Below are 27,008 nucleotides of genomic sequence, written 5' to 3'. Positions count from 1 at the left end.
GCATCCGGACTGCAGTGAATTGAAATCGTATGAACAGTGTAGGACCAAAGAACCAAATGCTTGAACTAGTCTTGTGCTCTGAAAAAGTTAGTCAGCTTCATCGCAAACTCACAAGGCTGTCCTGCATGCAAATGGCGAGGTTTCTGATGAAGATTTAGCATATATGGATTTGTTTTCACTCCTCCAATTGTAGCACAAAAAGGTTGCCAGTTTGGTTTTATGGATGCCACCCAATTCGTCGAGTAACCTCGCTTGGATCGAGTCAACACCACATGTAGGTGCCATGTGTAGACATATAACATAGACTTCCATTAGAAAAGTTACCACGGCCGAACCTAGACAACATTCTTTATTTACAGCTCGATAGGGATCTCATGTCAATGCCTAGTTCAAACTTTATGGCATGCCAAAAAAACGAATAGAGAGTTTCAAATTTCTCAGTTGGAGCAACAGTGTTGGGAGAAGCGGTGAAGCATAGTCAATACAATAGAATGCCACTATCACCTACAATCAATTTAACTTCAACACTAAAAGAATGGGGTTCTAAAATACCAAAAACTGAACGCATCTATACACCAAACCTCAAAAGAATCACCGAATAGCCTGCAACTAAGGAAAGGCGGACAAGATAACACTGAAACACAGTTATTTTCCACACTGTCCACACAATCAAAGGAAATGCTTTTGCACAGGGACTTCCAATAGATTTTCCTCAGAAAGAGAGCTTCCTTAACCAGCATCCCCCTCAGGCAACAACAGCAGGGCCCTATTTTCATTAGAGAAAAGGTATGTTTCAGAAGTGTGTGAAGCATATAAAACTGCAACTCAGTAAACTTCATAAATGGAGCTCCCTAGACTGACCTGGTAATGCTTTCTTGACTGATCCAGAATCAGGACCAGTTCTACTATATATGTGTGCAAATATGCTGTTCAGCTGATCATGTTAAGTAAATATCAACTCATGGAACAAATTATGCAATATCAGCCAGAGTGTAGAAAAGGAAACGATGGTACTTAGCTACCAAAGCTACATCACTCTGCAATCTGAAGCTATTCGACATGCTATGCTATAACATATTTATTACTGAGCAGCAAGCAACAGTCTCAATTATCAGTTATCACTTACTTTGGCTGTTAGATTTGACATAGCCAACTGGAACTTTTCTCTGGTTCTTGAGCCAGCAACATGACCAGCCTTGGCGACCTTGCTAAAAGCACCATTCAGCGAGCTTGTTCCAGCAGACACATACCTGCAAGTTGGACAAAATACTGGAAGAAATTAGCAATACTCTAAAGAAACCCATGAATGCAAAGGGATCCTCAAATACAGCAAAGTGTGCAAGTATTAACGAAGGTACAAGAGAATCGTAATTAAATTCTAAGTCGTATGCTTAAAGTATATTACTATATTATTGAAGCATTAACAAAAGCGTGGATAAGAAGAGACCTGTTGGTTTTCACAGCAGAGCCTGTATCATTTAGCTTGCGCTCTGCAGCCAGCAATGCAGCCATTGTTTTATGAGAAACATGCAATATTTGGTCTACTGATTTCACCCTTTCATTGACAATGGATATCCCATTGTTTATCTTCTCCGAAAGGCCAACACGTTTATCGAAGGAATTGATCCTCGCTGATGCATTAGCCCTAAATTGATGCTTCTCATCAAATGCTTTAGCCTTGTTCACTGCGTCTTGTCTCATTGCTGAACCCTTTGCAATCACATTTGTCATGACATCATGGGCCTTGCTCACATAGACACGGCTATTGGGACTGACATTGGCCTATACAGCAGGACAAGAGAACTTTTCAATAATAACAACTGCCAGCTAATATAATTTGAATGAAATAATGCGAGATAAAGCCATAATACACTTTGCATTTTTTTAGGTACAAAATTTTATTCCTAATATCCTTTTAGTCAATGGTTGTTTTTTTACCAGTGGTGGGTAACCTGTAAACATTATAAAACATCCCAAATAATATAAATGCAGATAGGCTCTAGTTTATTTATTCAATTTGCCATGGGGAAAGGGTTTCAAGTATGCAGCCAGTATTCAGTTAAAAAATCACAAGATGTTGCACTCCCTATAGGCACCTTTTATAGATGATTTTGCTAACGTTTTCTCACTATGCCCCAACCCCCTAGTTGATGAAAGGCTCATGATCTAACTATGAGAAAGAATAGAAGTAAAAAAAAACTGCATTGGGAAACAAATGCACCTCTGAGGAGTACTCCAATTCTGCAGTAGAAGTTGAACTTCTACTTGTCACCTCATGGACCATAAGTTGCTGCATGATTTTTAAAATATATATCTCAGTTAAAAATAAGGACCAGTTGCATTTACGTAAACTAATTAGCTTAGTAGTGTACTTGTTCAGTAACAGGGATGTAGATGTAATCTTCAGCAGGGGTTATGTTCATAATTTGGTCCACAATTGTTGCTCCCTGGAAAGACAATGGTAGCATGAAATGAAGAAAAATGCAATCAGTGTTTATTTGTTTGGCAATACTGTAGAACCATGGCGGGGAGACCCGGATCGTGGCCGTGGACAGGCACGCGTCGCTCGCCGAAAGCAAATATGGCGGGTCGGTCTTAATGTTCAATGATTTAGCATGTCCCTAGCACCAGAACATCAAGATAACACATGCTTAAACCAGTATCCAGCAGTTTTGGACAATGAACAAGAAGAAATTGGAGAAAATGGAGTAGAAATCACAACAGTATTGCATACCTCATCTTACTAATTTTCTTTTGATGCATCACATTACATTTCATAGTAAAACATCACATTACAGAAGTTTTGGACAAACTGAAAAACAAGTATTTCTGAAAAAAAACTATCATGTTTCTGAAAACAGCATCTAGGCTTCATAGTAAAACATCACATTACATAACCAATACCCTGAAGCTTCCCAAATCTGTTGGACCAGTGAACATGAAATAATTTGGATGTCACCTCTAACAGACAAAGCAAGTAGCATTGTCTATGAATTGTATTGATTTTATTATTAAGAAAACAATCACTGAGACATAAAATTGCTAAGATGCAATCCAAGTGTACACAATTAAAGAGGAAACTAATCCTCTCATGTTTCTGAAAAAACTGACCAAGAAATGTGTCCCTCATACAAGCATGCATATGATACATGTCTAACTGGAAGTCTGGAATGAAAATTAGTATGATGAGGTATGCATTACTACTAACAAGGGAATAATAGCAGCTAGGCTTCATTTTACAAACTAAAAACATCAAGGTCATATGCAGGGAAAAGAACTACACAAACACAGATAGATTACCAATTTCTGACTCTACATATTCCTTTCTTTTAATGGTCACTGGCAGGGAAAGAATCTTCATTCACATGAGTTCCTTGAAAGCCCACGAAAATACATGAGTTTCAGTCTTTCATCAGACAAAAAACAGGGCAAACAAAAGATCTCAAGAAGGCTTGAATGGAAGGGGAAAATCCACTTTGACTTACTTTTCAGTCTTTGTTTGCTCAGGATCCCAAGTTCCTATTCAATTCTTCGCCTGTTTTGCTTTACCTTTCTGTTGAAACCGCACGGGCATAACTCTGAATTTCTGATTCTATTGTTCATTACATCTCAAGAAGAAATACTAAACAATGACAGCTATGTACATGTAGCTGCTCACTGAACATTCAAGGTTGCTATAGCGTGCTTAACTAAAACTGTTCCCAAGAGCCAATACGGAATCTGGCGAAACTCACAAACCCGAAATTTGCTTGTCTGAGAAAGATGGTACCATTGAAAGCCTACTTTTGAACTGGATTAAATCCTAGTAGATGTTTCAGCCAACATATCTGCTAGGAATCCTGAAAGCACATTAAGAACATCAAGGACATAGAAATCTCTTCAGCACACAAAGCTGAAGTGATGCTTTGATGATATAATGTCCTTCATGGTGTGCTTCATAAATCAAATATTTTTTGAAAATTGAACTACTATTTGGGGATCATGTTTCGGGCACACAGAATACCTTAGACTTCGGTATCAGGAATTTGTAGGATAAGCCATACCTGGGAGCAAGTGTCATGATGACAGTCAGCCAAGTCCAGCTGCTGGGTACATAATTTGAGGAGTCATCTCCAGCTTCATGGAGAAAGTAGATAAAGAAGACATCAATTGCAGCTCATATTGGCGTGGTGAACCACAAAGCCTGCAGGTGCCAGGATCTTGTAATTTTGTCGTAGCCAACAGTAGCTTGACACCATAAGAATACCTAAAGAAATATTGCATGCCAAAATTTAATTCAGGTTGTGCAAACCAAAAAGGACAAGAAACAAATGGTTTTGCAAACACCAAGTCAGGTTGCCATGATACTATCCAAATTAAATGTTTAACTATCTAAAGCATTGCGGCATCCATGGCTTTCGAAAAAGTTCTGTCATTTGCGGAAAAAGTTCTGTCAGCACTAATAGCTTTATGGTACTCATACTTTTCTCCTTCCCATCTTTCTTCTTCGTCATTTGCGGCATCCATGGCTTCTTTGTCCAAAACCAATGATAAAAAAATAGACATGATGTGCACCTGCAGCATCTGAGACTGTATGCTATGTTTTGCTCATTTCCTTTGGTACCTCCTACCCCAATCAAAATGTTGCATCCTATTCCAAACCCAAATAATCAAAAACAGTCCCACCAATTGCTTGATTGTCACCAGACAGTATCTAAGCAGCCAACTACCAAAAAAATTCAAATCTCATAGTAACCGTATGGAGTTCAGCCTCAAAACGAAAAACTTAAGAATAAACCTTACCTATTTGGACATTTCACAAGAAAGGAGCCCTCAGCATATATACATCTTGAAGCCCCAAAGCAAACCTAGGGATAATGCCAGATCCAAGTGAGACGAGGCAGATAGGGGGAGGGGGAACGATGGGTGCGTACCTGACCACATTAGATAGGAAGAGGGCGAGTACCTCAACGACGAAGCCGTGTTGTGGGTTGACGATGTCCTTGGCGTGAAGACGGGAGTCGGGCGCGATGACGTAGTTGTGCAGCACCTCCATGATCTCCACCGGCTTCATCAGCGGGAAGGAGAGCTCGCCATCCCCTCCATCGCAGGCACCACAGGCGAACCGTTGCAGCGACGCCTTCCTGGCGATGGGCAGGTCGTCGCGTAGAGTCGGGGCCGTCGCATGCTCGGCGCCGGCTACGAGGCGCATGACCTCGGTCGCCCATGGGGAAGTCCTCGAAAACAGCACCACCTGCCGCCATAGAAGATGGTGAACGCCATCGGCGCCGTGGGGGCTGGCCCGACCAACTCCTCGCACCTTGCGGCGCCTGACTCCTGCTCAGCGGTGACAACGTCCACGCCGGGCATCAAGCTCAGGGTCGTGGTGGCTGGGGGTAGCGGGGTTTGCGGCGGCCGCCATCTGCTGCTCGGCCTTGACGTACTGGCTCAGCACCCCTCAGGCCAGCGCGAACCTCCGGCTCTTGCCCTTCATTGCCGCCATGGCCATGTCGATCGAGAGGACCATTGCACACTCGCTTCTCTTCTTGAGTCGCGTTGGGGGGGTGGTGGCGACGGGCATCGCAGGCATGGGCATGCGCCTCAGTGGGTGTCGTGAGGGCGGGGACAGGCATCGACGACGGTTCGCGTTGTCGTCGCCGAGGAAGGGGGCGCTGTGGCGGCAGCCATCGCGAGTAGGGGCCACAGAATCGACGCGCGGAGGAGGTGGGGGATGGGGAGCACGAGACGAGGGGCGAGGGGCTCCGAGGCGGGGATTAGGGTGGGGTGTAGAGTGCGTATGCGGGCATCGTGCGTGACGGCGATGCTGGAATCACTCGGGGATGGTAGAGGATGGGGAAGGGGCCTCAGACGTGGATCGCGGCGAGGAGGTGAGGGATTGGATCACGCCGCTCTGCGCGCCGAGGAGGAGAAGGGAGTTGATCGCGTCGAGGAGTGGATCGCAGACCTTCCATGGATCGCGCCGAGGAGGAGAAGGGAGTGGATCGTGGACCTTCCGTCCGCGGCCCCTGGCAGAACCGTGCGCCAGGAAAAAAATGTGGACGCCTACACTCTCCTCTTAAGGAGTAGTAGAGAAAAGTATTCAAATCTTATCTTCCACTTGCTAAGTTGCTATTCACCTCAGTCCTTGATTCCTCTCACCTCAATCCCATAGTGCAAGGCGGCGGGCTCGTCCCACGACGCCTCCATGAAGTCCAAGCTGACTATCTCGGATCCTACAGTTATCTAAGAACCTTGTTACATGTAGCTAATTGTAAAGCTCCCTACAGGCATCAGCCTAGTGAATTAAAATACCACCATCAAATTTTGTAACTAATGAAAAAGTGTAGCAGACTGGTTAATTATACGATCTCATATGAAATGAGTTAGAAAGCTGTGTAAGAAATATATAGGGAACACCAGAGCATGCTAGCACAACACTATATCAAGCAGATGTGGTGTTATAGTATCGTAATCTGATTCCTAATGAAAATAGATAAAATTCTCTTTGGAGTCTAAAGCCAGTAGAACTTTTAGTTTAATGAGATGTCATGCGCTCACCTGTAGAGCTCTTTGTAAACTGAGCGCACTTCTGTTTCAACACTAACAAGATCGAGAAACTGATCCTCATCAATCTTTTGCCTTAAAATTCTATTTGCCTGGAATTGAAGAATCTAAAACATGAGAAAATAGCACTGAATCATGCAGTATCAATCATTACTCAAACAAACACAGCACCTCTTCCAATTCTTGTTCATGGGCCTTGTACAAGTCTTCAACTCTTTTTCTTAGTCCAGCAAAACCAGTGGGGTTAACGTACATGAAGGATAGATATTCCAGCTCAGACTACAAAGACAAGAGCTGCTGGTCAAAAGGAAGAAAGAACTAAGAGTAAACGAAACATAGATTGATATACTGATATATGCCTACATGAAAAGAGAAGTACACAAAACAAAAGTTATTTTACACTGAAAAAGTAGCAGTACAATAAAACCTATTATAAAAAAAAATAAAATAAAGGGCACAAGTATTTCTTTACTCTTTACTTCTTTAGTCCCTCAATTTTGAGAGATAGGCCATTCCCTACCTCAATTTTGAGAGATAGTCCATTCCCTACCTCAATTTTGTCATCTTGCTTCTCTTTATATGTTCTTTGTCATCTGAATTTTATGCAAAAGATCAATGGTACCTGGTCTTTAGGCCACTGAATTAACCAAAATTCTGTCGAGTTTGTTGGTGATATATCAAGCATGGCTTATTCTTTGACCTCCTCAAAAGCCGGTCCAGGCTCATAGCTACAGCAGTTCACACAAAGTTTAGATGACAAAGAACACAGCATACAAGTAGACAAGGTGCGCTGTCGAAAGTATATTGTAACTCAATTTTAGGCAAGAAGGCAAGCCGAACTTGTTAAGCTTTATGGTAGGAAGAAGATATGCAAATGTGATACTCCTACTCACATTGAATTAAATGGGCAGCAAAATGTAGGAAAATGCAGTGAAAACAATGAATTCCAATTCAGAGTACTGAGTAGTTTATCAAAATGATACTCATAACTGTTGCAAATTATTCAGAATACTGAGCACTCGAAGTGTCCCCATTCACACCACCGCATTAACTCAAAGGAACTAAGGGAATGTCAATATCATACCGGACCCTTTCTTTTGCCTTGACCATCAGCCGCCAGCGTCGGCACGCTTTGTAGCCCCACCAGCGTCATCGCCGCCAGCTGCCATGCGTTGTCGCCCTTGTCAAGCCACTCCGGCGCTGCCTCCGTGGCCATCTCGGCGGCCCGGTGATCAAGGCAACGCGGTCGGGCGAGTGCAGTGCTCGCGCGAGTCGTGTCCGCGGGGGCACAGGGAGAAGGAGAAATCAAACAGACGCCAGTCGCCAGGCGGAAAGGGCGAGAACTACTGTATAGGAATGGAGGGGCGGAAAGGTCTGCGAGGGAGGAGCGGAAGACGTACAAATTCTTCAGATACTTTGAACGATGAGATTCTGCTGTGTGGCTGGCTGGATGCTGAAACTGTCTGCGTTTTTGGGTGGTTTTCACTGCGGCAGTGATACCTATTCACCACAATTAGCGCATGGTCTCTTGTTAGTGCCGAGAATTTTGCATCCGGACTGCAGTGAATTGAAATCGTATGAACAGTGTAGGACCAAAGAACCAAATGCTTGAACTAGTCTTGTGCTCTGAAAAAGTTAGTCAGCTTCATCGCAAACTCACAAGGCTGTCCTGCATGCAAATGGCGAGGTTTCTGATGAAGATTTAGCATATATGGATTTGTTTTCACTCCTCCAATTGTAGCACAAAAAGGTTGCCAGTTTGGTTTTATGGATGCCACCCAATTCGTCGAGTAACCTCGCTTGGATCGAGTCAACACCACATGTAGGTGCCATGTGTAGACATATAACATAGACTTCCATTAGAAAAGTTACCACGGCCGAACCTAGACAACATTCTTTATTTACAGCTCGATAGGGATCTCATGTCAATGCCTAGTTCAAACTTTATGGCATGCCAAAAAAACGAATAGAGAGTTTCAAATTTCTCAGTTGGAGCAACAGTGTTGGGAGAAGCGGTGAAGCATAGTCAATACAATAGAATGCCACTATCACCTACAATCAATTTAACTTCAACACTAAAAGAATGGGGTTCTAAAATACCAAAAACTGAACGCATCTATACACCAAACCTCAAAAGAATCACCGAATAGCCTGCAACTAAGGAAAGGCGGACAAGATAACACTGAAACACAGTTATTTTCCACACTGTCCACACAATCAAAGGAAATGCTTTTGCATAGGGACTTCCAATAGATTTTCCTCAGAAAGAGAGCTTCCTTAACCAGCATCCCCCCTCAGGCAACAACAACAGGGCCCTATTTTCATTAGAGAAAAGGTATGTTTCAGAAGTGTGTGAAGCATATAAAACTGCAACTCAGTAAACTTCATAAATGGAGCTCCCTAGACTGACCTGGTAATGCTTTCTTGACTGATCGAGAATCAGGACCAGTTCTACTATATATGTGTGCAAATATGCTGTTCAGCTGATCATGTTAAGTAAATATCAACTCATGGAACAAATTATGCAATATCAGCCAGAGTGTAGAAAAGGAAACGATGGTACTTAGCTACCAAAGCTACATCACTCTGCAATCTGAAGCTATTCGACATGCTATGCTATAACATATTTATTACTGAGCAGCAAGCAACAGTCTCAATTATCAGTAATCACTTACTTTGGCTGTTAGATTTGACACAGCCAACTGGAACTTTTCTCTGGTTCTTGAGCCAGCAACATGACCAGCCTTGGCGACCTTGCTAAAAGCACCATTCAGCCAGCTTGTTCCAGCAGACACATACCTGCAAGTTGGACAAAATACTGGAAGAAATTAGCAATACTCTAAAGAAACCCATGAATGCAAAGGGATCCTCAAATACAGCAAAGTGTGCAAGTATTAACGAAGGTACAAGAGAATCGTAATTAAATTCTAAGTCGTATGCTTAAAGTATATTACTATATTATTGAAGCATTAACAAAAGCGTGGATAAGAAGAGACCTGTTGGTTTTCACAGCAGAGCCTGTATCATTTAGCTTGCGCTCTGCAGCCATCAATGCAGCCATTGTTTTATCAGAAACATGCAATATTTGGTCTACTGATTTCACCCTTTCATTGACAATGGATATCCCATTGTTTATCTTCTCCGAAAGGCCAACACGTTTATCGAAGGAATTGATCCTCGCTGATGCATTAGCCCTAAATTGATGCTTCTCATCAAATGCTTTAGCCTTGTTCACTGCGTCTTGTCTCATTGCTGAACCCTTTGCAATCACATTTGTCATGACATCATGGGCCTTGCTCACATAGACACGGCTATTGGGACTGACATTGGCCTATACAGCAGGACAAGAGAACTTTTCAATAATAACAACTGCCAGCTAATATAATTTGAATGAAATAATGCGAGATAAAGCCATAATACACTTTGCATTTTTTTAGGTACAAAATTTTATTCCTAATATCCTTTTAGTCAATGGTTGTTTTTTTACCAGTGGTGGGTAACCTGTAAACATTATAAAACATCCCAAATAATATAAATGCAGATAGGCTCTAGTTTATTTATTCAATTTGCCGTGGGGAAAGGGTTTCGAGTATGTAGCCAGTATTCAGTTAAAAAATCACAAGATGTTGCACTCCCTATAGGCACCTTTTATAGATGATTTTGCTAACGTTTTCTCACTATGCCCCAACCCCCTAGTTGATGAAAGGCTCATGATCTAACTATGAGAAAGAATAGAAGTAAAAAAAACTGCATTGGGAAACAAATGCACCTCTGAGGAGTACTCCAATTCTGCAGTAGAAGCTGAACTTCTACTTGTCACCTCATGGACCATAAGTTGCTGCATGATTTTTAAAATATATATCTCAGTTAAAAATAAGGACCAATTGCATTTACATAAACTAATTAGCTTAGTAGTGTACTTGTTCAGTAACAGGGATGTAGATGTAATCTTCAGCAGGGGTTATGTTCATAATTTGGTCCACAATTGTTGCTCCCTGGAAAGACAATGGTAGCATGAAATGAAGAAAAATGCAATCAGTGTTTATTTGGTCCACTAATTTTCTTTTGATGCATCACATTACATTTCATAGTAAAACATCACATTACAGAAGTTTTGGACAAACTGAAAAACAAGTATTTCTGAAAAAAAACTATCATGTTTCTGAAAACAGCATCTAGGCTTCATAGTAAAACATCACATTACATAACCAATACCCTGAAGCTTCCCAAATCTGTTGGACCAGTGAACATGAAATAATTTGGATGTCACCTCTAACAGACAAAGCAAGTAGCATTGTCTATGAATTGTATTGATTTTATTATTAAGAAAACAATCACTGAGACATAAAATTGCTAAGATGCAATCCAAGTGTACACAATTAAAGAGGAAACTAATCCTCTCATGTTTCTGAAAAAACTGACCAAGAAATGTGTCCCTCATACAAGCATGCATATGATACATGTCTAACTGGAAGCCTGGAATGAAAATTAGTATGATGAGGTATGCATTACTACTAACAAGGGAATAATAGCAGCTAGGCTTCATTTTACAAACTAAAAACATCAAGGTCATATGCAGGGAAAAGAACTACACAAACACAGATAGATTACCAATTTCTGACTCTACATATTCCTTTCTTTTAATGGTCACTGGCAGGGAAAGAATCTTCATTCACATGAGTTCCTTGAAAGCCCACGAAAATACATGAGTTTCAGTCTTTCATCAGACAAAAAACAGGGCAAACAAAAGATCTCAAGAAGGCTTGAATGGAAGGGGAAAATCCACTTTGACTTACTTTTCAGTCTTTGTTTGCTCAGGATCCCAAGTTCCTATTCAATTCTTCGCCTGTTTTGCTTTACCTTTCTGTTGAAACCGCACGGGCATAACTCTGAATTTCTGATTCTATTGTTCATTACATCTCAAGAAGAAATACTAAACAATGACAGCTATGTACATGTAGCTGCTCACTGAACATTCAAGGTTGCTATAGCGTGCTTAACTAAAACTGTTCCCAAGAGCCAATACGGAATCTGGCGAAACTCACAAACCCGAAATTTGCTTGTCTGAGAAAGATGGTACCATTGAAAGCCTACTTTTGAACTGGATTAAATCCTAGTAGATGTTTCAGCCAACATATCTGCTAGGAATCCTGAAAGCACATTAAGAACATCAAGGACATAGAAATCTCTTCAGCACACAAAGCTGAAGTGATGCTTTGATGATATAATGTCCTTCATGGTGTGCTTCATAAATCAAATATTTTTTGAAAATTGAACTACTATTTGGGGATCATGTTTCGGGCACACAGAATACCTTAGACTTCGGTATCAGGAATTTGTAGGATAAGCCATAACTGGGAGCAAGTGTCATGATGACAGTCAGCCAAGTCCAGCTGCTGGGTACATAATTTGAGGAGTCATCTCCAGCTTCATGGAGAAAGTAGATAAAGAAGACATCAATTGCAGCTCATATTGGCGTGGTGAACCACAAAGCCTGCAGGTGCCAGGATCTTGTAATTTTGTCGTAGCCAACAGTAGCTTGACACCATAAGAAACCTAAAGAAATATTGCATGCCAAAATTTAATTCAGGTTGTGCAAACCAAAAAGGACAAGAAACAAATGGTTTTGCAAACACCAAGTCAGGTTGCCATGATACTATCCAAATTAAATGTTTAACTATCTAAAGCATTGCGGCATCCATGGCTTTTGAAAAAGTTCTGTCATTTGCGGAAAAAGTTCTGTCAGCACTAATAGCTTTATGGTACTCATACTTTTCTCCTTCCCATCTTTCTTCTTCGTCATTTGCGGCATCCATGGCTTCTTTGTCCAAAACCAATGATAAAAAAATAGACATGATGTGCACCTGCAGCATCTGAGACTGTATGCTATGTTTTGCTCATTTCCTTTGGTACCTCCTACCCCAATCAAAATGTTGCAGCCTATTCCAAACCCAAATAATCAGAAACAGTCCCACCAATTGCTTGATTGTCACCAGACAGTATCTAAGCAGCCAACTACCAAAAAAATTCAAATCTCATAGTAACCGTATGGAGTTCAGCCTCAAAACGAAAAACTTAAGAATAAACCTTACCTATTTGGACATTTCACAAGAAAGGAGCCCTCAGCATATATACATCTTGAAGCCCCAAAGCAAACCTAGGGATAATGCCAGATCCAAGTGAGACGAGGCAGATAGGGGGAGGGGGAACGATGGGTGCGTACCTGACCACATTAGATAGGAAGAGGGCGAGTACCTCAACGACGAAGCCGTGTTGTGGGTTGACGATGTCCTTGGCGTGAAGACGGGAGTCGGGCGCGATGACGTAGTTGTGCAGCACCTCCATGATCTCCACCGGCTTCATCAGCGGGAAGGAGAGCTCGCCATCCCCTCCATCGCAGGCACCACAGGCGAACCGTTGCAGCGACGCCTTCCTGGCGATGGGCAGGTCGTCGCGTAGAGTCGAGACCGTCGCATGCTCGGCGCCGGCTACGAGGCGCATGACCTCGGTCGCCCATGGGGAAGTCCTCGAAAACAGCACCACCTGCCGCCATAGAAGATGGTGAACGCCATCGGCGCCGTGGGGGCTGGCTCGACCAACTCCTCGCACCTTGCGGCGCCTGACTCCTGCTCAGCGGTGACAACGTCCGCGCCGGGCATCAAGCTCAGGGTCGTGGTGGCTGGGGGTAGCGGGGTTTGCGGCGGCCGCCATCTGCTGCTCGGCCTTGACGTACTGGCTCAGCACCCCTCAGGCCAGCGCGAACCTCCGGCTCTTGCCCTTCATTGCCGCCATGGCCATGTCGATCGAGAGGACCATTGCACACTCGCTTCTCTTCTTGAGTCGCGTTGGGGGGGGTGGCGGCGGGCATCGCAGGCATGGGCATGCGCCTCAGTGGGCGTCGCGAGGGCGGGGGCAGGCATCGACGACGGTTCGCGTTGTCGTCGCCGAGGAAGGGGGCGCTGTGGCGGCAGCCATCGCGAGTAGGGGCCACGGAATCGACGCGCGGAGGAGGTGGGGGACGGGGAGCACGAGACGAGGGGCGAGGGGCTCCGAGGCGGGGATTAGGGTGGGGTGTAGAGATTGGACATGGCAAGGATCATGCTTGATGAGTACAATACTCTGGACCGATTTTGAGCCGAGGCGATTAACACCGCCTGCTACTCTATCAACCGGCTCTACCTTCACCGAGTCCTCAAGAAGACATCTTATGAACTCCTTACCGGTAAAAAGCCCAATGTTTCATATTTTAGAGTCTTTGGTAGCAAATGCTTTATTCTTGTTAAAAGAGGTAGAAAATCTAAATTTGCTCCTAAGGTTGTAGAAGGCTTTTTACTACGATATGATTCAAACACAAGGGCATATAGAGTCTTCAACAAATCCACTAGATTAGTTGAGGTTTCTTGTGACATTGTGTTTGATGAGACTAACGGCTCTCAAGTAGAGCAAGTTGATCTTGATGAACTAGATGATGAAGAGGCTCCATATGTCGCACTAAGGAACATGCCTATTGGGGATGTGTGTCCTAAGGAATCTGAAGAGCCTACTCATGCACAAGATCAACCGTCATCTTCCATGCAAGCATCTCCACCAACCCAAGATGAGGATCAATCTCAGGACAATGAAGAAGAAGATCAAGAAGATGAGCCACCTCAAGAGGAGGACAATGATAAAGGGGGAGCTAATAATGATCAAGACAAGGAAGATGAGCAAGAAGTACAAGGTCAAAGACCGCCACACCCAAGCGTCCATCAAGCGATTCAAAGAGATCACCCTGTGAACTCCATCCTCGGCGACATTCATAAGGGGGTAACAACTTGATCTCGAGTCGCTCATTTTTGTGAACATTACTCTTTTGTTTCCTCTATTGAGCCATACAGGGTAGAGGATGCACTAAGAGACTCAGATTGGGTGTTGGCAATGTAAGAGGAGCTCAACAACTTCATGAGGAATGAGGTATGGCATTTAGTTCCACGTCATAACCAAAATGTTGTAGGAACAAAGTGGGTTTTCCGCAACAAGTAGGATGAGCATGGTGTGGTGACAAGGAACAAAGCTCGACTTGTGGCCAAGGGATATTCACAAGTCGAAGGTTTGGATTTCGGTAAAACCTATGCACCCATAGCTAGGCTTGAGTCAATTCGTATATTACTTGCCTATGCTACTTACCATGGCTTCAAGCTTTATCAAATGGATGTGAAGAGTGCCTTCCTCAATGGACCAATCAAGGAAGATGTCTATGTTGACCAACCTCCTGGCTTTGAAGATAGTGAGTACCCTAACTATGTGTATAAACGCTCCAAGGTGCTTTATGGGCATAAGCAAGCCCCAAGAGCATGGTATGAATGTCTAAGAGATTTTCTTATCACTAATGGCTTCAAAGTCGGAAAAGTCGATCCTACCCTCTTTACTAAAACTATTGCAAATGATTTGTTTGTATGCCAAATTTATGTTGATGATATCATATTTGGGTCTACTAATAAATCAACTTGTGAAGAGTTTAGTAGGATCATGATTCAAAGATTTGAGATGTCAATAATGGGGGAGTTGAAGTATTTTCTAGGATTTCAGGTCAAGCAACTCCAAGAGGGCACCTTCATCAGCCAAACAAAGTACATTCAAGACATACTCAACAAGTTTGCAATGAAGGATGCCAAGCCCATCAAGACACCCATGGGAACCAATGGCCATCTCGACCTCGACACGGGAGGTAAATCTGTAGATCAAAAGGTATACCTGTCGATGATAGGATCTCTACTCTATTTATGTGCATCTCGACCGGATATTATGCGTTCTGTATGCATGTGTGCAAGGTTCCAAGCCGATCCTAAGGAAGTTCACCTTAGGGCCGTGAAAAGCATCATGAGATATTTAGTTTATACACCTAAGTTTGGTCTTTGGTACCCCAAAGGATCCACTTTTGATTTAATAGGATATTCCGATGCCGATTGGGTAGGGTGTAAAATTGATAGGAAGAGCACATCAGGGACTTGTCAGTTTTTGGGAAGATTCCTGGTGTCTTGGGCTTCAAAGAAACAAAAGTCAGTAGCTCTTTCTACCGCCAAAGCCGAGTATATTGCCGCAGGCCATTGTTGCGCGCAATTGCTTTGGATGAGGCAAACCCTGAGGGACTATGGCTACAAATTGAGCAACGTCTCTCTCCTATGTGACAATGAGAGTGCAATCCGCATGACGGATAATCCCGTTGAACACAGTCGCACTAAGCCCATAGCCATTCGGTATCACTTTTTGAGGGATTACCAACAAAAGGGGATATCGAGATTGCTTATGTTAACACCAAAGGACAATTAGCTGATATCTTTACCAAACCATTAGATGAGAAAGCCTTTACCAAACTTAGGAATGAGCTAAACATTCTTGATTTCCGGAATTTTGATTGAAACATTGCACACATAGCTCATTTATATACCTTTATTCATATCTCTCTTATGTCTATGACTAATGTGTTTTCAAGTTTATTCCTATGCTCAGTCGTAGATTGAAAGGGAAATGGAGTCTTCGGCGAAGACAAGGCTTCCACTCTACTCTATCGGTATTATTTATCCTTCACCGTCACTCCGCATCACTCTCCACTTTTGGTATAATCTTCACTCTTATTACTCATACCAATGGGGAGAAAATCAAAGGGCTCACAAAGTCTCCATTTTTGGTGATTAATGCCAAAGGGGGAGAGAGTATTAGCCCAAAGCAAAAGGACCGCACCACCACCAATTTCAAATTTTTCGAAATAAAGTTTTCAATTGGTATCTATATTTCAAATTAATATATGGTGTCAAAGATTTTTCAATAGGTATCTAAAAACTCAAAACCCTCTTGAAAGATAAGAGGAGAATTTTATCGAGGGGGAGTTTTGTTTTAGTCAAAGGAAAAGCATTTGAAACAGGGAGAGAAAATTTCAAATCTTGAAAATGCTTCTCAAAATCTTATTCATGTAGCTTTGACTATTTGCAAAAAGACTTTGAAAAGATTTTTCAAAAGAATTTGCAAAAACAAAACAAGTGGTGTAAATGTGGTCCAAAATATTAAAAGAAAGAAAGCAATCCATGCATATCTAGTGAAAGTATAAATTGGTTTAATTCCAAGCAACCTTTGCACTTGCCTTATGTAAAGTAGTTCAAATTCTGCACTTATATATTTGCTTTGGTTTGTGTTGGCATCAATCACCAAAAAGGGGGAGATTGAAAGGGAAATAGGGTCAAACCTTTTCCTAAATGATTTTGGTGGTTGAAATGCCAACACAAATAATTGGACTAACTAGTTTGCTCTAAATTATATATTCTACAGGTGCCAAAGGTTCAACACAAACCAATAAAAAGATCAAAGTTAGGGTTCAAAAAGAAAAGAGCAAAAGAAACCGAAGAGAACCCTGGACTGGCGCACCGGACTGTCCGGTGCACCAGGGGCGATCGACTCAAACTCTTCACCTTCGGGTTTCTGGAGAGCCGCTCCGCTATAATTCACCGGACTGTCTGGTGTGCCAGCGGAGCAACGACTATCGAGCGCAACGGTCAACTCCAACGGTCGCCTGCAAACATGAACAGTGCACGAACAGTTTGCGCAGAGTCAGAGCAGCACCAGAAGGCGCACCGGACAGTGAACAGCTCCTGTCCGGTGCAGCACCGGACTGTCCGGTACCCCATGATGTTAGAGCTCCAATGGTCGAAACCGTCAGAACCCTAATAGTTGGGTGACGTGGCTGGTGCACCGGACAGTGTCCGGTGGCGCACCGGACTGTCCGGTGCGCCCATCGACAGACAGCCTCCCCAACGGTTGATAAATACCCCCAACCACCACCACTCCAAAGATCCAAGTTTTTTAGACATCCCATTCAATACAAGAGCTAGTGCAATCAATACAAGACACAATTCAAAAGAATCAAAGCCTCTCCAAGTCTCAAACACACTCCAAACACTTAGTGACTAGAGAGAGAGTTTTGCTCGTGTTCTTTGAGCTCTTGTTCTTGGATCGCTTTCTTCTTCCTCATTCTTGTTCTTCAAGCACTTGTAATCAAAGCAAGAGACACCAATTGTGTGGTGGTCCTTGTGGGGTCTAAGTGACCCGTTTGATTAAGGAGAAAGCTCACTCGGTCTAGGTGACCGTTTGAAAGAGGGAAAGGGTTGAAAGAGACCCGGTCTTTGTGACCACCTCAACGGGGACTAGGTTCATTGGAACCGAACCTTGGTAAAACAAATCATCGTGTCATCCGCTCTATTTCTTTGGTTTATTTGTTTTCCCCTCTCTTTTGGACTCGGTTTTATTTCTAACGCTAACCCCGGCTTGTAGTTGTGTTTAAAGTTGTAAATTTCAGTTTCCGCCTATTCACCCCCCCTCTAGGTGACTTTCAGGGAGCTTTTATTTAGCCAAAGAAAAAGCATTTGAAATAGGGGGAAATTTTTCAAAAACATTGAAAGTCGCCTAGAGGGGGGGTGAATAGGGCGAAACTGAAACTTACAAAATTAATCACAACTACAAGTCGGGTTAGCGTTAGAAATATAAACGAGTCCGAGAGAGAGGGCGCAAAACAAATCGTGAACGAATAAGGAGCAAGACACGATGATTTGTTTTACCGAGGTTTGGTTCTTGCAAACCTACTCCCCGTTGAGGTGGTCACAAAGACCGGGTCTCTTTCAACCCTTTCCCTCTCTCAAACGGTCCCTCGGACCGAGTGAGCTTCTCTTCTCAATCAATTGGGAACCAAACTTCCCGCAAGGACCACCACACAATTGGTGTCTCTTGCCTTGATTACAATTGAGATGATCACAAGAAAGAATGAAAGAAGGAAGCAATCCAAGCGCAAGAGCTCAAAAGAACACAACAAATCTCTCTCACTAATCACTAAAGCCTTGTGTGGAATTGGGAGTGGATTTGATCACTTTGGTGTGTCTTGTATTGAATGCTTAGCTCTTGTAAGTAGTTGGAAGGTGGAAAACTTGGATGCAAATGAATGTGGGGTGGTTGGGGTATTTATAGCCCCAACCACCACAAAGTGGCCGTTGGAAGGCTGCAGTCACATGGTGCACCGGACAGTCCGGTGCGCCACCGGACAGTCCGGTGCGCCACCAGACAGTGTCCGCTGCGCCAGCCACGTCACCCGGCTGTTAGGGTTCGACCGTTGGAGCTCTGACTGGTGCAGTCGCCTGGCTGTCCGGTGGTGCACCGGACAGGTACTGTAGACTGTCCGGTGCGCCTCCCGTGCGTGCTCTGACTCTAGCGTGCACTGTAGCGCATTAAATGCCTCTGCAGGTGACCGTTGGCGCCGTAGGAGCCGTTGCTCCGTTGTCACACCGGATAGTCCGGTGTGCACCGGATAGTCCGGTGTGCACCGGACACTGTCCGGTGACTCACCGGATAGTCCGGTGAATTTTAGCGGAGCGGATTCTCGAAGCTGGCGAGTTCAGAGTCGCTCTCCCTTGGGGCACCGGACACTGTCCGGTGGAGCACCAGACAGTCCGGTGAATTATATCGAAGCGTCTCTGAGATTTCTCGAAGGTGAAGAGTTCAGCTTGGAGTCCCCTAGTGGACCGGACACTGTCCGGTGCGCCAGACCAGGGCACACTTCGGTTGTCCCTTGCTCACTTTGTTTGAACCCATTCTTGGTCTTTTTATTGACTTATTGTGAACCTTTGGCACCTGTAGAACTTATAGACTAGAGCAAACTAGTTAGTCCAATTATTTGTGTTGGGCAATTCAACCACCAAAATCAATTAGGAAATAGGTGTAAGCCTAATTCCCTTTCAATCTCCCCCTTTTTGGTGATTGATGCCAACACAAACCAAAGCAAGTATAGAAGTGCATAATTGAACTAGTTTGCATAATTGTAAGTGCAAAGGTTACTTAGAATTGAGCCAATAGGAATATTCATAAGATATGCATGGATTGTTTCTTTATTTTTAACATTTTGGACCACGCTTGCACCACATGTTTTGTTTTTGCAAATTCTTTTGTAAATTCTTTTCAAAGCTCTTTTGCAAATAGTCAAAGGTAATTGAATAAGATTTTGAGAAGCATTTTGAAGATTTGAAATTTTCTCCCCCTGTTTCAAATGCTTTTCCTTTGACTAAAACAAAACTCCCCCTCAATAAATCCTCCTCTTAGTGTTCAAGACGGTTTTAAGATATCAATTTTGAAAATACTACTTTCTCCCCCTTTTTAACACAATAAGATACCAATTTGAAAATCATTAGTTTAAAAATTAGGTGGTGGTGCGGTCCTTTTGCTTTGGGCTAATACTTTCTCCCCCTTTGGCATGAATCGCCAAAAACGGATGCTTGAGTGAAATATAAGCCCCTTAGAAATACTTTCTCCTCCTTTGGCAAATAAAACATATGAGTGAAGATTATACCAAAGATGGAGAGTTGCTCAGAGCGACGGCGGATGATGAGTTATGGAGTGGAGTGAAAGCCTTTTGTCTTCGCCGAAGACTCCAACTTCCTTTCAATACACCTATGACTTGGTTTGAAATTCACTTGAAAACACATTAGTCATAGCATATATGAAAGAGACATGATCAAAGGTATATTTATGAGCTATGTGTGCAAGACATCAAAAGAAATTCCTAGAATCAAGAATATTGAGCTCATGCCTAAGTTTGTTAAAAGTTTGTTCATCTAATGGCTTGGTAAAGATATCGGCTAATTGATCTTTAGTATTAATGTATGCAATCTCGATATATCCCTTTTGTTGGTGATCCCTTAGGAAGTGATACCGAATGGCTATGTGTTTAGTGTGGCTATGCTCAACGGGATTATCCGCCATGCGGATTGCACTCTCATTATCACATAGAAGAGGAACTTTGGTTAATTTGTAACCATAGTCCCTAAGGGTTTGCCTCATCCAAAGCAATTGCGCGCAACAATGGCCTGCGGCAATATACTCGGCTTCGGCGGTAGAAAGAGCGACGGAATTTTGCTTCTTTGAAGCCCAAGACACCAGGGATCTTCCCAAGAACTGGCAAGTCCCCGATGTGCTCTTTCTATTAATTTTACACCCTGCCCAATCGGCATCGGAATAACCAATTAAATCAAATGTGGATCCCCTGGGATACCAAAGCCCAAACTCAGGAGTATAAGCCAAATATCTTAAGATTCGTTTTACAGCCGTAAGGTGAGCTTCCTTAGGGTCGGCTTGGAATCTTGCACACATGCATACGGAAAGCATAATGTCCGGTCGAGATGCACATAAATAGAGTAATGAACCTATCATCGACCGGTATACCTTTTGATCTACGGATTTACCTTCCGTGTCGAGGTCGAGATGCCCATTGGTTCCCATGGGTGTCTTGATGGGCTTGGCATCCTTCATCCCAAACTTGTTTAGAATGTCTTGAATATACTTTGTTTGGCTGATGAAGGTGCCCTCTTGGAGTTGCTTCACTTGAAATCCTAAGAAATACTTCAACTCCCCCATCATTGACATCTCGAATTTTTGTGTCATGATCCTACTAAATTCTTCACATGTAGATTCGTTAGTAGACCCAAATATAATATCATCAACATAAATTTGGCATACAAACAAATCATTGTCAAGAGTTTTAGTAAATAAAGTAGGATCGGCCTTTCCGACTTTAAAACCATTAGCAATAAGGAAATCTCTTAGGCATTCATACCATGCTCTTGGAGCTTGCTTGAGCCCATAAAGTCCCTCAGAGAGCCTATAGACATGGTTAGGATACTCACTGTCTTCAAAGTCGGGATGTTGCTCAACATAGACCTCTTCCTTGATTGGTCCATTGAGGAAGGCACTCTTCACGTCCATTTGGTAAAGCTTGAAGCCATGGTAAGTAGCATAGGCAAGTAATATACGAATTGACTCAAGCCTAGCTACGGGTGCATAGGTTTCACCGAAATCCAAACCTTCGACTTGTGAATACCCCTTGGCCACAAGTCGGGCTTTGTTCCTTGTCACCACACCATGCTCATCTTGCTTGTTGCGGAAGACCCATTTAGTTCCTACAACATTTTGATTAGGACGTGGAACTAAATGCCATACCTCATTCCTAGTGAAGTTGTTGAGCTCCTCTTGCATCGCCACCACCCAATCCGAATCTTGAAGTGCTTCCTCTACCCTGTGTGGCTCAATAGAGGAAACAAACGAGTAATGCTCACAAAAATGTGCAACACGAGATCTAGTGGTTACCCCCTTATGGATGTCGCCGAGGATGGTGTCGACGGGGTGATCTCATTGGATTGCTTGGTGGACTCTTGGGTGTGGCGGTCTTGGTTCTTCATCCTCCTTGTCTTGATCATTTGCATCTCCCCCTTGATTATTGCCGTTATCTTGAGGTGGCTCATCTTCTTGATCTTCTCCTTCATCAACTTGAGCCTCATCCTCATTTTGAGTTGGTGGAGATGCTTGCGTGGAGGAGGATGGTTGATCTTATGCATTTGGAGGCTCTTCGGATTCCTTAGGACATACATCCCCAATGGACATGTTCCTTAGTGCGATGCATGGAGCCTCTTCATCACCTATCTCATCAAGATCAACTTGCTCTACTTGAGAGTTGTTAGTCTCATCAAACACAACGTCACAAGAAACTTCAACTAGTCATGAGGACTTGTTAAAGACTCTATATGCCCTTGTGTTTGAATCATACCCTAGTAAAAAGCCTTCTACAGTCTTAGGAGCAAATTTAGATTTTCTACCTCTTTTGACAAGAATAAAGCATTTGCTACCAAAGACTCTAAAATATGAAATATTGGGCTTTTTACCGGTTAGGAGTTCATATGATGTTTTCTTGAGGATTCGGTGTAGATACAACCGGTTGATGGCGTAGCAGGCGGTGTTGACCGCCTCGGCCCAAAACCGATCCAAAGTCTTGTACTCATCAAGCATGGTCCTCGCCATGTCCAATAGAGTTCTATTCTTCCTCTCCACTACACCATTTTGTTGTGGGGTGTAGGGAGAAGAGAACTCATGCTTGATGCCCTCCTCCTCAAGGAAACCTTCGATCTGTGAGTTCTTGAACTCCGTCCCATTGTCGCTTCTAATTTTCTTGATCCTTAAGCCGAACTCGTTTTGAGCCCGTCTCAAGAATCCTTTTAAGGTCTCTTGGGTATGAGATTTTTCCTGCAAAAAGAACACCCAAGTGAAGCAAGAATAGTCATCCACAATAACTAGACAGTACTTACTCCCGCCGATGCTTATGTAAGCTATCAGGCCGAATAGGTCCATGTGTAGGAGCTCGAGTGGCCTGTCAGTCATCATAATGTTCTTATGTGGATGATGAGCTCCAACTTGCTTCCCTGCCTGACATGCGCTACAAATCCTGTCTTTCTCAAAATGAACATTTGTTAATCCTAAAATGTGCTCTCCCTTTAGAAGCTTATGAAGATTCTTCATCCCAACATGGGCTAGTCGGCGGTGCCAGAGCCAACCCATGTTAGTCTTAGCAATTAAGCAAGTGTCGAGTTCAGCTCTATCAAAATCTACCAAGTATAGCTGACCCTCTAACACTCCCTTAAATGCTATTGAATCATCACTTCTTCTAAAGACAGTGACACCTATATCAGTAAAAAGACAGTTGTAGCCCATTTGACATAATTGAGATACGGAAAGCAAATTGTAATCTAAAGAGTCTACAAGAAAAACATTGGAAATGGAATGGTCAGGTGATATAGCAATTTTACCCAATCCTTTGACCAAACCTTGGTTTCCATCCCCGAATGTGATCGCTCTTTGGGGATCTTGGTTTTTCTCGTAGGAGGAGAACATTTTCTTCTCCCCAGTCATATGGTTTGTGCACCCGCTGTCGATTATCCAACTTGAGCCCCCGGATGCATAAACCTACAAAACAAGTTTAGTTCTTCACTTTAGGTACCCAAATGGTTTTGAGTCCTTTAGCATTAGACACAAGAACTTTGGGTACCCAAACACAAGTCTTTGACCCCTTGTGCTTGCCCCCAACATACTTGGCAACTACCTTGCCGTATTTGTTAGTTAAAACATAGGATGCATCAAAAGTTTTAAATGAAATATTATGATCATTTGATGCAATAGGAGTTTTATTCTTAGGCAATTTTGCATGGGTTGATTGTCTAGAACTAGATGTCTCACCCTTATACACAAAAGCATGATTTGGGCCAGAGTGAGACTTCCTAGAGTGAATTCGCCTAATTTTACTTTCAGGATAACTGGCAGGGTACAAAATGTAACCCTCGTTATCCTGAGGCATGGGAGCCTTGCCCTTAACAAAATTAGACAATCTTTTAGGAGGGGCATTGATTTTGACATTGTCCCCCCTTTTGGAAGCCAATGCCATCCTTGATGCCAGGGCGTCTCCCACTATAAAGCATACTACGAGCAAATTTAAATTTTTCATTTTCAAGTTCATGCTCGGCAATTTTAGCATCTAATTTTGCTATATGATCGTTTTGTTGCTTGATTAATACCATATGATCATGAATAGCATCAATATCAACATCTCTACATCTAGTGCAAATAGAAACATGCTCAACGGTAGATGTGGAGAGTTTGCAAGTTTTAAGTTCAACAATCTTAGCATGTAAAATATCATTTTCATTTCTAAGATCGGAAATAGAAGTATTGCAAACATCTAATTCTTTAGCCTTAGCAAGCAATTTTTCATTTTCAATACTAAGGCTATCAAGAGATATGTTCAATTCTTCAATCTTAGCAAGCAAGTCAACATTATCATTTCTAAGGTTGGGAATTGAAACATCACAAGTATTTGAATCAACCTTAGCAATTAAATTTGCATTCTCATTTCTAAGGTTGGTAATAACATCATGGCATGTGCTTAGCTCACTAGTTAATTTCTCACATTTTTCAACTTCTAGAGCGTAAGCATTTTTAACCTTAACATGTTTTTTGTTTTCCTTGATTAGGAAGTCCTCTTGAGAATCCAAGAGATCATCCTTCTCATGAATAGCACTAATTAGTTCATTTAATTTTTCTTTTTGTTGCATGTTGAGGTTGGCAAAAAGGGTACGCAAATTATCCTCCTCATCACTAGCATTACCCTCATCACTAGAGGTTTCATATTTAGTGGAGGATCTTGATTTTACCTTCTTCCTTTTGCCGTCCTTTGCCATGAGGCACTTGTGGCCGACGTTGGGGAAGAGGAGGCCCTTGGTGACGGCGATGTTGGCGGCGTCCTCGTCGGAGGAGGAGTCGGTGGAGCTTTCGTCGGAGTCCCACTCGCGGCACACATGGGCATCGCCGCCCTTCTTCTTGTGGTACCTCTTCTTTTCCTTTCTTCTCCCCTTCTTGTTGTCGCCCCTGTCACTAGAAATAGGACATTTGGCGATAAAGTGACCGGGCTTACCACACTTGTAGCAAACCTTCTTGGAGCGGGGTTTGTAATCCTTCCCCCTCCTTTGCTTGAGGATTTGGCGGAAACTCTTGATGATGAGCGCCATTTCCTCGTTGTCGAGCTTGGAGGCGTCGATTGGTTGTCTACTTGATGTAGACTCCTCCTTCTTCTCCTCTGTCGCCTTGAATGCCACCGGTTGTGCTTTGGGCGTGGAGGGACCATCTAGCTCGTTGATCTTCTTTGAGCCTTTGATCATCAATTCAAAGCTCACAAAATTCCCGATTACTTCCTCGGGAGTCATTAGTGTATATCTAGGATTGCCACGAATCAATTGAACTTGAGTAGGGTTAAGGAAAACAAGTGATCTAAGAATAACCTTAACCACTTCGTGGTCATCCCATTTTTTGCTCCCGAGGTTGCGCACTTGGTTCACCAAGGTTTTGAGCCGATTGTACATGTCTTGTGGCTCCTCCCCTTGGCGAAGACGGAAGCGACCGAGCTCCCCCTCGATCGTTTCCCGCTTGGTGATCTTGGTCACCTCGTCTCCTTCGTGTGCGGTCTTTAGCACGTCCCAAATCTCCTTAGCACTCTTCAACCCTTGCAATTTATTATACTCCTCTCGACTTAGAGAGGCGAGGAGTATAGTTGTGGCTTGGGAGTTGAAGTGTTGGATTTGGGCCACTTCGTCCTCATTATAATCTTCATCCCCTACGGATGGTACCTGTACACCAAACTCAACAACATCCCATATACTTTTGTGGAGTGAGTTTAGGTGATATCACATCATATCACTCCACCTAGCATAATCTTCACCATCAAATGTTGGTGGTTTGCCTAATGGGATGGAAAGTAAAGGCGTATGCTTAGGAATGCGAGGATAGCGTAGAGGGATCTTACTAAACTTCTCGCGCTCATGGCGCTTAGAAGTAATGGATGGTGCATCGGAGCCAGAGGTGGAAGGTGATGAAGTATCGGTCTCGTAGTAGACCACCTTCCTCATCTTCTTTTTCTTGTCACCACTCCGATGCGACTTGTGGGAAGAGGATTTCTTCTCCTTCCCCTTCCCTTTGTTGCGGGACTCTTCCGATGAAGCTTTCCCGTGGCTTGTAGTGGGCTTGTTGCCGGTCTCCATTTCCCTCTTGGCGTGATCTCCCGACATCACTTCGAGCGGTTAGGCTCTAATGAAGCACCGGGCTCTGATACCAATTGAAAGTCGCCTAGAGGGGGGTGAATAGGGCGAAACTGAAATTTACAAAATTAATCACAACTACAAGCCGGGTTAGCGTTAGAAATATAAACGAGTCCGAGAGAGAGGGCGCAAAACAAATCGTGAACGAATAAGGAGCAAGACACGATGATTTGTTTTACCGAGGTTCGGTTCTTGCAAACCTACTCCCCGTTGAGGTGGTCACAAAGACCGGGTCTCTTTCAACCCTTTCCCTCTCTCAAACGGTCCCTCGGACCGAGTGAGCTTCTCTTCTCAATCAATTGGGAACCAAACTTCCCGCAAGGACCACCACACAATTGGTGTCTCTTGCCTTGATTACAATTGAGATGATCGCAAGAAAGAATGAAAGAAGGAAGCAATCCAAGTGCAAGAGCTCAAAAGAACACAACAAATCTCTCTCACTAATCACTAAAGCCTTGTGTGGAATTGGGAGTGGATTTGATCACTTTGGTGTGTCTTGTATTGAATGCTTAGCTCTTGTAAGTAGTTGGAAGGTGGAAAACTTGGATGCAAATGAATGTGGGGTGGTTGGGGTATTTATAGCCCCAACCACCACAAAGTGGCCGTTGGAAGGCTGCAGTCGCATGGCGCACCGGACAGTCCGGTGCGCCACCGGACAGTGTCTGGTGCGCCAGCCACGTCACCCGGCCGTTAGGGTTCGACCGTTGGAGCTCTGACTGGTGGGGTCGCCTGGCTGTCCGGTGGTGCACCGGACAGGTACTGTAGACTGTCCAGTGTGCCTCCCGTGTGTGCTCTGACTCTGGCGCGCACTGTAGCGCATTAAATGCCTCTGCAGGTGACCGTTGGCGCCGTAGGAGCCGTTGCTCCGCTGTCACACCAGACAGTCCGGTGAATTTTAGCGGAGCGGATTCCCGAAGCTGGCGAGTTCAGAGTCGCTCTCCCTTGGGGCACCGGACACTGTCCGGTGGAGCACCGGACAGTCCGGTG

General features: G+C 43.5%; 2 protein-coding genes and 1 pseudogene across 2 annotated transcripts; all 3 read right to left on the bottom strand.

Moving 5' to 3' along the window:
* Positions 1–514: 514 nt before the first annotated feature.
* Positions 515–2,499, bottom strand: LOC103630180 (binding partner of ACD11 1). The gene is made up of 5 exons (XM_008651261.3): positions 2,373–2,499; positions 2,222–2,290; positions 1,448–1,782; positions 1,127–1,250; positions 515–766 (listed from the first exon to the last, which is right to left on the bottom strand). Exons 1-5 carry the CDS (start codon positions 2,466–2,468, stop codon positions 746–748), a joined length of 645 nt encoding a protein of 214 aa, XP_008649483.1. The 5' UTR covers positions 2,469–2,499; the 3' UTR covers positions 515–745.
* A 1,569-nt stretch (positions 2,500–4,068) lies between these two features.
* LOC109940558 (uncharacterized) lies at positions 4,069–5,488 on the bottom strand (annotated as a pseudogene).
* Positions 5,489–8,605: 3,117 nt separating this feature from the next.
* LOC103631469 (binding partner of ACD11 1) lies at positions 8,606–13,044 on the bottom strand. The gene is made up of 6 exons (XM_020540117.2): positions 12,767–13,044; positions 10,464–10,605; positions 10,313–10,381; positions 9,540–9,874; positions 9,219–9,342; positions 8,606–8,858 (listed from the first exon to the last, which is right to left on the bottom strand). Exons 1-6 carry the CDS (start codon positions 13,042–13,044, stop codon positions 8,838–8,840), a joined length of 969 nt encoding a protein of 322 aa, XP_020395706.1. The 3' UTR covers positions 8,606–8,837.
* Positions 13,045–27,008: the final 13,964 nt, after the last annotated feature.

This window comes from Zea mays, chromosome 6 (assembly GCF_902167145.1).
Source record: "Zea mays cultivar B73 chromosome 6, Zm-B73-REFERENCE-NAM-5.0, whole genome shotgun sequence".
NCBI lineage: Eukaryota > Viridiplantae > Streptophyta > Magnoliopsida > Poales > Poaceae > Zea > Zea mays.
Note: the sequence above shows the minus strand (reverse complement) of the source record. Positions and strands in the feature narration are given on the sequence as shown.

What these genes read in the sequence shown, in the direction of transcription:
- LOC103630180 (XM_008651261.3), bottom strand. Translation starts at nt 2,468, where the DNA reads ATGCTACCATTGTCTTTCCAGGGAGCAACAATTGTGGACCAAATTATG. An exon ending in AATTGGAGTACTCCTCAGAG is followed by an intron (nt 1,783 to 2,221) that starts GTGCATTTGTTT and finishes CCTGCTGTATAG; the next exon opens with GCCAATGTCAGTCCCAATAG. An exon ending in TGTCAAATCTAACAGCCAAA is followed by an intron (nt 767 to 1,126) that starts GTAAGTGATAAC and finishes TAATGAAAATAG; the next exon opens with GGCCCTGCTGTTGTTGCCTG.
- LOC103631469 (XM_020540117.2), bottom strand. Translation starts at nt 13,044, where the DNA reads ATGCGCCTCGTAGCCGGCGCCGAGCATGCGACGGTCTCGACTCTACGC. An exon ending in AATTGGAGTACTCCTCAGAG is followed by an intron (nt 9,875 to 10,312) that starts GTGCATTTGTTT and finishes CCTGCTGTATAG; the next exon opens with GCCAATGTCAGTCCCAATAG. An exon ending in TCTGCTGTGAAAACCAACAG is followed by an intron (nt 9,343 to 9,539) that starts GTCTCTTCTTAT and finishes TCCAACTTGCAG; the next exon opens with GTATGTGTCTGCTGGAACAA.